Source organism: Falco cherrug, chromosome 2 (genome assembly GCF_023634085.1).
Source record: "Falco cherrug isolate bFalChe1 chromosome 2, bFalChe1.pri, whole genome shotgun sequence".
In the NCBI taxonomy this organism is placed as follows: Eukaryota; Metazoa; Chordata; class Aves; order Falconiformes; family Falconidae; genus Falco; species Falco cherrug.
This window is the reverse complement of record NC_073698.1, coordinates 77,951,841-77,967,083: the sequence shown is the minus strand read 5'-3', so window position 1 is coordinate 77,967,083 and position 15,243 is coordinate 77,951,841. Positions and strand designations below refer to the sequence as shown.

The 15,243-nt window shown below is 39.5% G+C and overlaps 1 protein-coding gene across 6 annotated transcripts in view; it reads left to right on the top strand.

Annotated features, from left to right (window-relative positions):
* The window catches only part of ERG (ETS transcription factor ERG), a 109,831-nt gene that overhangs the window by 39,789 nt on the left and 54,799 nt on the right, over nucleotides 1-15,243 (top strand). For 2 of the 6 annotated variants that reach the window (XM_005438527.4, XM_005438526.4), the window contains exon 1: nucleotides 5,246-5,393. The exons of 2 other annotated variants lie outside the window; for them this stretch is intronic. In XM_005438527.4, the coding sequence (XP_005438584.1) occupies nucleotides 5,376-5,393 (18 nt within the window). In that variant the 5' untranslated portion in view covers nucleotides 5,246-5,375. Of the gene's footprint in view, nucleotides 1-5,245; nucleotides 5,394-5,656; nucleotides 5,678-6,242; nucleotides 6,298-15,243 lie in introns of those variants that run through there. 2 more of the 6 variants (XM_055702491.1, XM_055702492.1) reach the window with 2 other exon arrangements.

Below are 15,243 nucleotides of genomic sequence, written 5' to 3'. Positions count from 1 at the left end.
GCCCCGGCGCTCCCGCAGAGCGACAGCAGCGCCCTCTAGCGGCGGGCGGGGCCGCGCTGCCGCCGCGCCGCACCGACGGGGGAGCCTCGGCGGGGGCAGGACACGTCCTCCGTCCTCCTCCCTCCACCGCGGTGCAAGACCTGGTGGTAAGGGGAGCGAGAAGCAGAAAAGCTTGGAAACAGTGCTGGGGGAAAGGGTGCTTTTCACGGGATGCATGCTGTGTTGCCCCAGTGGCCAGGTAATTGGTATTAATTAGGCGGCTTTATGTGGGCTGCTTGCTTTGGCATAGTAACTGGAGTTTGGCGAAGGCAAATGCCCTACTTCACTCAGAGTAGCGCCTTCCTCCCAGGGCAGACCTCCATGTTTCCAGCCATGATTCCATGGGCATGAGCCTACCGCAGAAATGGACCCCATTTTTCCCAGGATGGAGTTTGTCCTGTGCCCTCAGACCTAGTGCTGCACCAAACCCACTCAGGGGTGGAAAGAAGAGGTCCCTTCAGCAGCTCCCAAGGCCCAAGAGTCCTGGGGACAGCAGGGGAGGAGAGTCCATCATCCCAGAGAGCAGCGCTGGAGCTGCTGGCTGGCCCCGCAGCCCCTCAGGGCAGGTTGTGAACTCCTTTCTTCTCCCGAGCACCAGTTTGTTCCCCTGCTGAAAGCAAGCCTACATGTGAGAGCTTTCCTTGTGGTGAGGGGAACGTTTCCCCCTCTGGGAACAGATTTATTGACATTTTCTTCAGAGCCAGCTGAAAGTTGTGAATTAAAGGGAGGAAGTCCTGCTGAAGGGCTTGTTGACAGCTTTCTAAGAGTGTATTTGGCCCTCATACGCTGAGCTGAGTATGGCCAAACTGGTGTTTGGAGCTACATTTAAGCAAAATACTACATGATTTAGAGACAATTAAGACCTTTGCAGATGTATCTTACCGTGCCATGAAGTAGCATTAATTTGCCTGATTTTCTTAAAATCTGCTTCCAAAACCTGCAATGCAAAGTCTTTTATTCTGCTCAAGTTTTTTTGATTTGTAGCATGGTTCTACATAGAGAAGAACCTTCTTTTTACCCGTCATTTTGGTGAGAGGAACAGTGCTTATTTCTTCTTTTCTTTTCTATATTCTCTTAGTTTCTTTTAATACCCACATCTGCAGATGCTGTATGTACTCATACTAAGCATAACACACAAGGTATACAGGTCTCCAGCTCGCCCAGTTATTTATCCCAAGTTATTTATAATGTAAAGAAATCTGTACAGTTAAAGGGATGAAGGCCACATTATTAGCAGTACTAACAACATATTGATAGTAAAAAGGAAAGAAGCTATCCGGGCAGACTGCTAAACAAGTGTTGTGAAAGTAAAGACATAGTGGAACCAGTGAGGATAGCAGCCTGCGCCTGTAGCCTGTCGATTGGCCAAGGCTGAGAGCAATGTTCTTGGTTTACCTCCCAGACAGCAAGACGGATTGCATATCTGTTTACATAGGGAATATTGCAATATATTTCATACACCCTAACGCTCTAGTGGATATGATATGAAAAAAAAATATCTCAGGACAAGATAGGTTTTTAGAATTAGTGGCATTCCAAATAGCATGAGAAATGGTCTTTTTGGAAATATTTTACATGTGTTTAGGTGAGTACCTGCATATTGAACATATTTCTAGTACATCCTAGAAAGGATGCAACAAGCAAACCAACTTTTTTCTTTGGAAATTCATCTTTGTTTACAACCTAGGCTAATCACTTCTTTTGCATGGTTGGACCAAATCTTTAGGTCTGTACAGGGCCCTGTTGCTTTAAGCAAGCTTACGATCAGCATAGGCAGGATCCTTCATCTCCAGTTTCGAAAGTGCTTCTCTAAAGAGGGAGCTCTTTAGTCCTAAACATAGAAGGAACTTAAAGCAGTGTTTAAGCCTGCCTGTATTCAGGAAATAACTTAAGCACAGTTGTAATTCCAAAGCATGTGCAAAACCCCTGTTTTGATCAAGAAACTTAAGTACATGTGTAATGTTAACAGGTGCGGTGATGTTTTGTTGCTCTGTGGTTTCTAGATGCAGGCTTGAATGTGAAAGAAGATTCTAACAGAAAGGACCCAGACAAACTAGGGTGCCAAGCTTGACAGAAAAATTAATGGGGAAGGGAGTGTTAGGTTACCTGTGTGGATTTTTAATAAGTTTTTGTGTTTTCATTCTGTTTGTTGATCAAGCTGCATTTTTTCAAACTCACACATCATTATTTCAGACAATAGCACATAGTTGCCTAACATAACAAAAATGAATTTTCTTTCTATTTAACCTTAACAAAATGCAGAAAAGAGAAAAATAGTAAAAGTGTTGGTACTATTTTTCTTTTGCAATTGGATGATGGTGATTTGATAACCCGATATTTTCCTTTCCTTACAATACCCAGTTTCTGTCTTGCAATTGGATCAACATAAATGTAAGCACTCAGAAAACTGCCTGTGGCTATTAGTTTGAAAGTCAAATAAACTTCATTGAATTCTTTGGCACAGAATGTGTGCCAGTTTAAAATGACAAAATCCTTGCTGGGTTGTGAGCTCTGTAAAACTTTAATAATAATAATAATAATAATAATAATAATAATAATAATAATAATAATAATAATAATAATAATAATAATGCTCAGCAGAGTCTGATATTGCCTGCCTTATACTTTCAAAAGTCCTGTATAAATCAAGAGGAGGTTTGTCTATATGGAGGTAGGCTGGAGAAGGTTCATTAGTAAAATCTTGTGAATTAATTTGTTAGATCCCATCCACTGGAGAGCTGGAAGTGTTACTTCATGCCTCTCAATATATTTGAGAAAAAAATCAAAATATCATGGGCTTAGCTGTAGTGGAAGTCACCCAACTGAAACATTATACAACCCTTTGAAATGTCAAGAAAAAGGTTCCAATCTTTTGGCTGTCTTGCTCATTGTTTGGAGATGAAAAGGGAGGAAATCAACATCCCCATGAAATACAATTACTGTAAATTGCTTTCTTTTCATAATGTTTGTGATGAAAACAGGAAAGTTACCAGAAGTTACCTACTCTGCAGAAGCAGAGTAATTTGGCAAATGTAGGCTGCAAGAAGACATTCAGCAGTGCAAGACCAGATTTCTGTATGAACCAACTAATGGAGAATCATCTAAACTATTGCATGGCAGTGCTGTCTCTGGCTTGCTCTGAAGTGACCAGAAGTAATCGTTACAGTGGAAGAAACCAGAGCTCCTTACAGGGAACTATAAAATCAAGCCAAACTTGTATGGGGAGTTGATCCTGTGGCACCTCAGGGTCCAGAGCAGGGAGGAAAAGCAGTGTGTCAGCTCTCCCCTTCCCAGTCTCTTCACTGGGATCTGGAGTCAGCTGGAGGCTGGCTGGCAGGCTGACGGGGCTTGTGAGGCAGCTGGAGATGAACTGGGCACAGGCTCAGCTGGGTGACACACAGCAGACTTGAAACAGGGTCTTCCTTGGGGCAGCTCTGCCAGATCCCAGTCGCACTGGTCCTGTGTCACTCTGTTGTGTCCAAGGATTTCTAGCTCTGCAGTCCCCACGGGGCACCTGGAAATGAGGATTTCCTGGGACCTAGTGCGTGGCAGAGCCATTGCCATGAGCAGTGGCAGGTGGAAAAGCCTTTCCTCTTGCCCTGCCTCAGGTGAGATGGAGCAGTGCCTGCAGGATGAAAGCCCCAGGGCCAAGCAGGCAGTGTTTCATGTCCTCCGGGTGTGTCTCTGGAAAAGTGCATGGCCATGTTTCATCTTCTTCAGGTCTGGATAGGAGGGAAGAATAAACTGGGACTTAGCGCCGTCATTGTGTACCACTTGGAAAAAATGCATGCCGAATGCCAGCAGTCGTCACCAGTCACAGAAAAACGCTCCAATTTCCTTTTCTTCTCCTAAGGAGCAGGAGAGGAAGGCATTGGGAGAGAGTGAGGTCATCTGCTTCCACTGAATAATGCTATGACAAGCCATCACTAGTTCTTGTTCTTTTTATCATACCAGAGTCCCTTGTCAGAGGGCAGGACTTACTACAGCAGGAATTGTCTACCCAGTGCTGCAGTGCTTTCTAGCAATGTGTCCATGGTTTGCTGTTGTCATAGGAAGCACTGAGAAATTGTAAAGTGGTTATAGTAGAACCAGTTTTTAAAAATTACACGGTTATTAAAAAAGTTATACATTCTGACTTCTTTTAATTTTTCCTTCAATTTTTGAGGGTCCTATTTTCAAGCTTTCCTCTTCTAGCTGAAAGCTCAGAATCTCTACACCAGGAACTGTGTCTTTTGCAAAAGCATAAACTGTTGTAAGACTCAAAAGAGCAAGGGGGTTGTGCCAGCACTGGATCCTGAGTGTTTCTTTACATGTGGACTTTCACACTGGCTGGTACTGTGGAAACACTTCACCTTACTTATTCCCATCCATTTAGGTGTTGTGTTTTTTTAGTTCAGCACTCCTAAGCAAGGGTCTGGGACAGGGACGGTGTTTTGTTTGCACAGCTGGTACTTTTGGGGTGGCCTGTGACTGCCAAGTGCTTCAAAAGGACAAATAAAAATATAACACTGCATAAAAAATTACTATCACACTCCAACTGGGACAGGAATTGCCAGTGAAACCATCTCATTTTCATGCCTGGATAGAGCTGTGAAGTACAGGAAGAGTGTGGAAAATTTAAGATTGTTTATGGCATTCAGGCATTTGCTTTTGAAATGTATGTCTTTTCGTGACTTCCTTTCCTCAGTAAGAAAGAGACATCAAAAAGAAATTATTGTCTCCAATCTACTTGCTCCTTCTCTACGAAAAATGCACTAGGTCAGATCGGCTAGAAAGTGTCAATAGCTCAAGAATCCAGGAATGAGGTTAACGGACAAATATAGATGCGGTGTAAGTGGGGCTAGGCTTCATTAACATATTTGGAGATACACCCGCTTACACCAAATCTGGCTTTGGCCCTGAATCAGCAATTCCTCAGTGAATAGACTGCATGAAACTATTGCCGAATTTGGCCCATTTCATCTGACATCTGCATCCTGCCTCGAAGTTGCATGTCACACTTACTGCACATCAGATCACACCTGCCCAGGCAGTCACAGGCAATTGACTTTTTTGTTAAAAAAAATTAAAAAAAATAAAACAAAAATTAGTCACATATCATCAAGAAAAACAACATTGTTTTAGGACTCTTATCTCTTCACTCCCAAATATCCTGTTTCTTCGAGCTGCGGTGGCCAGGACCAATAGAAACCTCTTCCTGCCATTGGCTGACTTCATTTCCCAGAGTTAGCACAATCTCATCCGCTCTAAACAACCTCATCAAAACTTCTTTCTGGTCAGAGCGAAGCAATAATTATTATTAGCAATTATTAGCAATCAATAATCTTGATCACATTATGGCAAGCACTATTAAGGTAAGAAGGGGGTACCTTTTTTGTTGGAATTTTTTTCAGTGGTGTGTTCTTTGGTTTCCTTTATCAACCTAGATAAGTTAGAATTGGGCAACACCCCCACTGCCACAATAGAGGACAACAAGATTTCCTTTGTACTGCCTAGTAAATTTCCTTTTTCCTACTCCAACCATCCGCAAGGCTTAAAAACTTCAAACTCGGAAAAAAAATTGGGTTTTTTAAATTCACTGTTCAGTGCTGTGGATTGCATATGCGAAGCCCTTTTATGAGAGCTTCTGAAATTTCTTGTAGGTATCATTCTGACAACTTGGATGTGTTTGCGGACTGCCATAAGGGGAGAGGGTGTGCACTGGAAGGAAAAAAAGGGTTCCTAAGAGCGCTAACGTTTTGGATCCTTTTAAATGTTTCTCTTGTTGATGGGGACACAAATATTAGCAAGTGGGAATGAGAGGCACCAGCTCTTGTTTCTCTCTGATGCAGGTGTTAATTATGTGCTTTTCTAGAAACTCTTATCCTTACACGCGGGACCTTTCTGAATGTTATTTTAATGGTGTCAGCGAGATCTCATGGGTGTGTTCTTTTTTGTTTTAATTTTTTGGACAATAAAATTCCCTTACTGGCTTATAAATTGATCTCGGTGCATGTTTGGTTTTTTTAAGAATGGCTTTGCTGAGTTTTTCAGGTTGTGTCACTTAGTTGAATAAATCTATATGTCTATGTATCTAGTTTTTGCTTCTCTGTATGTTGCAATAGATAGCAGTTACAGATATAGCAATAGCTGTGATTAATTGCAGAAGTATAACTGTAAATAAATGCTTTGTGATAGCGAAAGTAATTTTACATATGGAGCAAAAGAGCATGTACAGTGAGGACTCTGCGGTATTCTATTATCAGATTTGGGATCAAGGTATTTGTTTTCTTCGTGGTATTGTCTATTTCTGTACTTTCCTAATTATGCTGGAGATTTAGTAAGAGATACAGAATATCAGTGGTGCCTGGCCATTAGCTAAGTGGAGCTGCAGTTCGATTTCTTGGTATTTTCTGCTTACATGTTTTATTTTAAAGATTATTTGATGCTTTTTTGTTGTGGTTTTTGAAATCTGAAAGTCTTGCCTGAAGACAATGTGATTAAAAAGACTAATGAACTTTCTCTTTTTATGATCACTGATGCTTTCAAGAGGCTATCTATAGAGACAAAGATCTGAATCTCCTCTGCATTGCTGGCCAGTATCTATTATATACTAAGTAGCTCCTGAAACAGCTGAATTCCCTTTGGTTTTGCCACGCATTTCAGAGACACAAGACATGACATGAAAATTGCTATGAAAATCTGGAGGCTCAGGGAGTCAAGTGTTGCATTGCTAAAAGAAGGGCTATACGCTGAGATAGTAATGCTGAGTTTTGCGTCTATTAATCAGAATGCACTATTGATGTCGATGGGAAATTCTTTTCAAAAATGATGGTACAATGAGATTAGATATTGTATGCATTTTGAGGAGCTCTTTTTATTTATTTTTTGATGTTTTGTATTGGCTGAATTATAATAGGGTAAATTATTGTAAAAAATATCTCTTTGTTATTTTACCTCCACCATACACTTAAAGAGGTGAGAAGAAACTGGGTGCAGTTGTGTATTATACAGCCTGGTCGTTATACACTGCGGTCGGCAAAGCCTCCTGAGTGGAAAAATGTACATTTTTTTCTCCTCATCTGGGAGTGTGAAACCTGCAGGGAGAAATAGGCACCCCAAAACACTGAGGATTTTGGTGCCCAGGGTGCTTGGAAAGCTGAAGCAAGGATTTTATTTATTCAAGTGCAAAATGTAAAATGTCTGGAGAGGAATGACAGGTGCTTTGTAGTCCAGCTGCAGAAAATGTACTCTGACATGAAGCTAAACCAGTCCAAAGAGATTCAGTTCTTCTTCTATATTGAGTACATAAAGAAGTCATTTAACTGGGAGGTTTCTGAACTAAAGATATCCCATTTGAAGGCCAAATGGGTGTTTTTGCTTTTGCTAAAGTTAGGTTTAGCAAATATTTCTTTGCAATTTCAACATAATGGCCTGTGTTGTCCACTGACAATGGGTAGCCAAGCTCTCCCAGCGCAGGTGACAAGAGGCTGTGGGCAAGGGAGGTGGAGAGCTTTATGTGGGATCTTTGTATCAAGAATTAACTGTCTTTAGGGAAGCTTTAGAGTTATTAAATGCCAAAATTGGGTTGCAGATAGCTATGCATTTGCTTATAACTGAGTAGAAATTGCTCTAAAGGTACACGCTTGCAAAGGTGGCCTTCCGGTAGACTGTCTGATTCATTCTTTTCCTGTCACAAATGTGTAAACAGACCCATGGGACACTCAGGACTCAGGAGAAATCAGGCTGTCTTAACTGAGGCTGATTGGTATCTATGAAGTTAAGCATTTGTGTAAGTTTTCTGGCACTGGGTTTGACATCATGAGTGTGGCTTTACCAAATGACATGTCTCTTATCATCCTCTGCCCTCCTCCTGCTGCCCTTTTCACCTTCTCACCCATGATGGGAAAAGCAGCGTGGTGGAAGGTGTTTCTCCTAAGTAGGAGGACACAGCAGTGCCTTTTTCCTGGGCTGTGACATGGATGGCTTATTTTAATTCTGACCTTTATCCTGTAAGAGCAGCTGCCCTCACTCTGGCTGAGGACCTCTTCTTCTGACCGGGAGCAGGACACGCTCCCATAGAGGGTGGAGTAAGAAAACTGCGGATAGCAGTGGCAGAACGTGTGCACCTCCACAGCCAGGACTTTGGTTTCGGTATACAGTCAGAGGGCTGATATTTCTAATGCATTTGCTTCCCTATACTTGGTGCACATGAAGCTAACCTCACTGTGAAGTTTTTTTGGCATTTCAAGGATAAAATGTTTCTTTCAAGTGGAGAAGGTCTCCTAGCAGTCAGGATTTCAGCACTGATAGAAGATACGTTTCCTTCTGGCACAAGTAGTATCTGACAGCTATGTGCAGTAGCTCAACAGTGCAGAGCACTGAAGCTGAAGACTATCAAACCAATACAGCACTGCTAATTATAAGCATCCCACTAGTTACTGTAAATACAATTTTAGAAAATATCAAAGGCTTCTGAATTAGATCTGTCTTTTTTGGTGGTTTGGGTTTTTTTTGGTGTTTTTTTGGGGGTTGGTTTTTTTTTGGGTTTTTTTTTTTTTTTTTTAATAGAATGGAACAAAAATTACTCAACTGTTACCTTGAGATGAAGTAAAAATACTTACCCTGAAGGTCATTTTGTTTTTTTGCTATTATCTGATAGTAAAGGAAAGAACCCTAAATAGAAAAATACAACCAGAATTCTACGTCCTTGCCATATAGCAAGCCTTGTTATATTTCTCTACCTACCTGCAAATGCAATTATACTTATTCTTAGAAAAGCTCTTCAGTAAGTTATCTTGACTGATTACACTGCAAATGTTTCTTACTCTAATTTACTTCTAAATATGCACACGTTCACTTTTTACTATTGATTTCTAATGCAGCGTTCACATGGAAGCTACAATTTCTGCGAGAAAAAGTCTATGCATTTGATAAAGGACAAGAGAATCTTTGTGGTTTCTAAGGCTTAAAAGAGTATGACTATACTGATTAAAGCAGTACATAGTGAAAAGATTATTTTTTTTTTTGGTGAGGAATCTTAGTCTGTGCTTCTCTCTGTAGTATTACTTTTCGCTCACTTTCTCTTAGAAAATCTAAGTACTCACTCAAATACTTCTAAAGGCAAGGAAGGATGGAAATAGTTAAAAAAACGCACCCTGTTCGTGGCATATGGAAATGTTTAAGTCTTTGTTTAGAGGACTGCATCTGCACTGAATCCAACAGAAATAATATAGTAATTTGTACTTCTGCTCCTTACATTAAAAAAATTATAAAGATTATTCTCTTTTTGTTCTCATCTCAATTAGGAAATGATCCAATGGTATATTTAACTTTAAGCCTGTAAATACTTCAATTTGCTTTGGTGATATGACACAGCCCTCTTAAAGCTAAGCACACACCTGAGTGCTTTGGTGAATCAGAAGCAAGAACAGTAAGAGTGCCTTAAACCACTTAGCCTAATCTTGCACTCCTTAATTTAAAGTTTCCACCAATTTCATGAAGATTTGGATCCAATAAAGGCAGTAGAATCAGACTTATAATTATTTCTGGATAAATAGTATTTGTGGCTCGAATACAAATGTACAATTTCAAGGAAAAAATAGTCATAAAAGAACAGAAGAAGACATTTTGGGGATTTTTGCATTGTTTTCTTTTGCTTTTAAGCAGCAGTCATTTAACTCTATCTGGTTTGCGGCTACACATGTCAAAATGAAGTAAAATATAAGGATTTTGCTTTCTAGAATTAAGTCCCCAGGCAAGGAACAACAGCTGAAAAATTTGTTATGTTTGACCGTCTCTGTTTGTTTGTTTGTTTGTTTTTTCTTAACAAGAACTATATTATCTCTTAACAAATTGTTTTTCAGCAAGTTCCATGATATACAAAAGGTCCTTCAGAAATAATATTAAAAGAATCAAGTGCTATTGGAGAATGACTTGCTGAAAGATAAATAGAGATGCAGTTTTGACAAATGTCAATGCCAAAAGAAGATACTTTTTTTCCAAATGGTGGTTTATAATCCAGTAAAATATATATAATGCTGTCCGCTCAAAAATCAGCAGGCCTCATAATGCAAGTTTCTAGGTTAAGCCAACAGAATTATTTTGAAAATCAGCAAAGTGGAGAAAAGTAAAAGAAAAATCTGGTTTCTATCATTTGTATTATCAATTTTAATAAAGTAAAGGTGATACAGTAGAAAATACCATGTACAGTGCCAAACCTTGTCAAATTAACAAAATTCTTTTCATTGAATACAATGTGGTTTCTATCAAATTCATCATTAACTATTAAAATTAATTTATTTTGATAGATAATGATACAGTAGGGAAATACTAGCAACTTTTCACATTGTCAGTAATGAAAAGCCCATGGTCAGAAAAAATCGCATGTGTTCTGGTCATCTTGCTGTCCTTAATATATGTGTATTATAGAAGAAATATTGACTGTGTTCAAAACATCAACAATGATAGAGAAATTACGAAGTGCTTATATGAAAAAGTCATGAATCCTTTCCTTAAAGGATGGATATGTCTTTATGTTTTAAGGGGTTATTTTAAATGTTGTAACCCAGCCTGCCTGAGGTTGGATAGTGCTGTGTTCCTCAATTTATTCCCTCCCCCTGCTCCCCTTAAAAGAAGGACTGTATTATCCTGTAAACAACTTGTCACAGTGAACAGAGGGAGAATTTTCAGGAAATCTGGCAAGATTCAAGTTGCAAACCTGTATCACAAGGAAGCTAGCTATCCTTGGCATGCGTCCTTAGGCACTGGGTTGCTGATTTGTACTATGCACATAGTCATCCTGTTAGAAATCATAGACATTGCTTTCAGGAAAGGGATATTAGTGGGTAATAAACAAGCAATATTAGTAATGGTTTTTAATAACTACTGTGTAAAAACCAGTGATTACCACTTCTGGTAATTATCATGTCATGAATCAAATTTGTTTCAAAGTAAAAAGAATAAAAGGACAATTGTCATAAAAATTTCATTGAAATTAAAAAGTTAAAAAGTATCATGAGTAATAGAAGTTTTTTAAGGCTAGGCTGAAGGACAGACCAAACAATCACCCACATAGAGCAAACCAGGCAAATAGTTCTTTTGGAATGGTGGATTTTGGAAATTAATGAGTGGAAGGAATGCATATAATCCTATCTCCTTTCGCTTGCAATTTGTGTTTATTTGGAGTGTGTATCTCAAATGATGAGTGGGAAATGGTGTCACTAGGCTGGCGTAACCTTTTCACACTAGGAAAAGATGTGACTTGCTTAGTTAAATGTGTGTGTTGCCAGGTTAAGCAGTGCCTGATGGATGGGAAGGAAATACAACAAATTTTAAGGACTGGGTATATGCAAATATCTGCAGGAAGGGGTGGTTCACTATTTACGGGAAGTAGCAGAACTATTTAAAATTACCTACCTGACTTGAGATAGATGAGAGAGGGAGATACAGAGAAACAGTGTTGTAACTGGGGAAAAAGCCACGGGAGACTAGAATTGTTTTGTTTGACAAATCCCTAATTACAGTTCTGCTGAGAGGAACAAATAGCAGTATATTAATTCTACATGGAAGATTTTGTGTAACTGCAATGCTAGCCTGTAAGGTTTTTTTTTAAACCTTGTTCTTTAGAGTTTAAAAACATCTTTTTTTAGATGATATGTTTATTACCGCAATAAACAGTAAAATGCTACCACAGCAATTACCTTGATGATAAAGAGTCTGTAGACAGATACTTCCTGTGTTCATTTCCTACCCAGATAAGTCGCCAAAATCAGGGACTACCAATACAGGAAATGCTTTCAATAGGAACTTCCTATCTGTTAATATCTAATTCACTGAAAAGATCTAAGCCCTTCTTGTTTCATGTAAAGGTACTGTTCTACCTGTTACTATTTAAACATTTAAGCTACAGTATGATACATCTGTTTGTCTAAAAATTTAAGACCAATGTTGTTATGTTGGACTATGAAATATCAGGGGTTTTCTCTGCAATGGTAGGAAAAATGCCCCTGCATTTTACAATACTGCATATCTGGATGCTTCAAAATACATTGTCATTCTGTCAGATGAAAAGCAAGCAAGCTCCCTCCAACTCCTTGTTGCCTGCATCCTTTCCTTATTTGTATGCATCACCAAACAAAATATGTGTTTCTCTAGCCCTTGATGTGGACTTCTTCAACAAATAGTTCAGAGCATGTTCTGGATATATTAAAGAGTACGGCCACCCCTTGCAATCCACAATGATATATATATATTCAAACAAAATGACTAAAATGGAAGTTTTGCCTCACTGTACAGAGAAATGAAAATATGATTAATCTGTATGTTTGAATTTCTGCTAAGAAAAAGAGAAACCTAGAGCAAAAGAAAAGTAAACAAAGACAGAAAACTTCCATTGCTAATCATATCTTCAGGGCACATGAGTTGACTGAGTTTTTACAAAACCTAAAGTGAAATTGGCCAAAATGGAGTCAAAAGTCAATGGCTTGACTGGGGCCAGGCTTTCACTGAAGTTATTCAGGAGCTCAGCCCAAATTTTGTGTGTTGTTTTGCCAGCGATTGCCCTGGAGTCGTTCCAGGTTTCTGCCGCTGTAACTGAGATTGGTATCTTGGCCTTTGCCCATAGAGTTGAGTAGTCCCTTGCTATTGTGGCTTCACATATATCACACCTTTTCATCTTGAAGAATAGACCCAGGTTCAGTTATCTTCTCAGACTACGGTGGGAAAGGCAGTTGTTTAGGTTCATGTTGTGGTTTAACAGGCTGGGAATCTGAGGTTGGATTTACAGACCCTTTAGAGACCTTGGTGAACATATCACTTGGAGCACCAGCTGTCAGACAGGAGGGCCAGTCCCGTGGGGTTCTGCAAGTTAAAGTTGGTTTTGACAAGTAGTTTCCACAAGGCCATAGGTGAAGTAGCACTAGAATGTTGCTCGTTGGATTTAGGTTCACAGGGGTGCTGGGGAAATACACGCTTTGTCCTGAAAGCAGTGTTCCTCAGACATAGTTAGTCAGCTCTTATCTACTTGCATACATTTTTATTATTGTTAGTCTTTGGCGTATTCACATCAGCTTCCCTCATGCATAAAGTATTCCCTTGGAAGTGCTCAAAATTGTTGCTTTTTACTAATCAGATCAACTCACTAAAGTGGTGGCCAGAGACATTTTTCACATTATTTCCATACAGCCATTACCTTTAAAAAAATTTTCCTGCAGTTTGTCATCAGGGCACCATTACATGTACCATTTTCATGGAATTCAGAATCTGATTGTTTAGTCTATGTAAAGGGGGAAAAAAGAGGGGGATCCTGTGCCTTTAATGTTGTTTATAACGGTTGGACAGAGCTTGTCAGGTGAAGGTTAATTGCTCTCCAGTTAAAGCAGTTCTCTGCACAGATGGGTTATCAGGGCTGAACACTCGTTACAAGATTAATCTCATTTCCGACAAGACTTCCCTTTCCTTCAACTGATTTTTGCTCAGCCATTGGACCTGTCACCAGCCGTTAAAAGAAGGGTGGGTTACCTCTGGGATATTAATGCTTGTGTGCAGTGAAACAATGCAAAGTGTGTGTCATATCGGTAGGGAACATCTTTAGGAGACAGCACATTTCAGTGCTGTTCTGAAGGTCGAGATTCATAAACAACAGAAACAATCAGGAACATTTGTATTAACCCTCTTAATGAACACGGACTCTAGCTGAACCATCCATCGGCTTGTTTTTCATGTCCATTTTCTTCTAAATATGGTATATTTTTAGTTCCAAAGGTGTATTTTTGATGAAAATTTTAGTCAAAAAAATAGCCACTTGTGAGCTGTGGAAACCAGGATGCTTCTGTCTGGTTAATTAGTTGATGGACATAGTCACTTCAGTTAACGCTTGCTTCAGCAGGAGGAAATGTACCATGGTGACCACTGAAGAAAACCAAACGTTGGGAGGTTTGTCTCGGGCTTTACAGTACACATGTTGAATTTTCCCTTTTTTGTAAGCTGGAGTAAATCAGGACTGGATCCACTATGTCCAGTGGGCTACAGAGGTATAAGAAGAATGTAAAGTGAGAGGAGAACTGATCACACCATATTCTTAGCATAATATTGCCTTGCTAACCAAGACTGCAGCAGATCTGCCAGTCTAGGCTGATCCTGAATGGCTGGATGGACTGAGTTGAAGGAGGCTACAGCATGAACGCAAAAGTCTTACTGGAGTTTTGGGTTTATTTCAGGAGTTCTGATACAACCAAAATAACACAGCTAGGCAAAAGTCTCTGGATGCCAGGTTTCTTCCATGCAGCTTTAGTCAGTAAATTCCGAAACATGAAACAAATATTCAAGGCAACAAACAGGGTAGCTCTTATGTTTCCTCAGAGTTTCCTGTCCTGGCTTCAGATCAGCGTGATCCTGTTGATAGTGCTGAGTCTCTTCACTGACTTCAGTGAACTTTGGATCAGGCTGCATTGTCTTAGCCAAAAAAGCAAGCTCTGTGGAGGGTCACAGGCAGAAGCATAGTATTCATTGAGTGGTCATTGTAGATGTGATCCATCAGACCACACAGACGCGTGCTGAACTGAAAGCTTCTGAGCTGTTCCACTGATGTTTTAGGTTAAGAGTGTGCAAAAATGCCTCATCATGCTGGGCTCTGCAATGGTGAGGTGACACCCCCCACCTGCTTTTTATTGAACTAGTAAGGCAAATCCAACACAATTTATACACCTGTAAGGACAGAGGTGTCTTCACATGTACAGCATTAGGCAGGTTAAGTAGTGAGGAGACTTACGTCCAGGGAGACATCAGAAAATCATATTGTTTCTTCTGATTTGGAGTGAAAATACAGAAATAGGATACAAAGAGAAAGATCATTGCCCTTGTCTGATAGATGCACAACAAAGTCGTCATCCTCATTCCCATGTATGGAGCTTCTACATAGTGAGAAGAACAAATTTTTATGCATAATTAATAATACTAGTCAAGAAAAAGTTATTCTCCTGAAAATGTTTCAGTGAAGGTCTTTATTGAAAATGTTCCATTTTAATTCACATTTTATAAACTTTTTTTAAAAATTAACAAATTATCTTTAAAAAGTTTTTGTTAGAAAACATCTATCTAAAAGCTTCTGACAATTTATTTTCTTTTTTTTTCAATCATCAAAGTAGTCTAATAACTTTACTGCTGAATTCTTGGGTTTTTTTTTTTTATATTGGTGAGATTAAAAATAAATTTTCCTTTGATTAG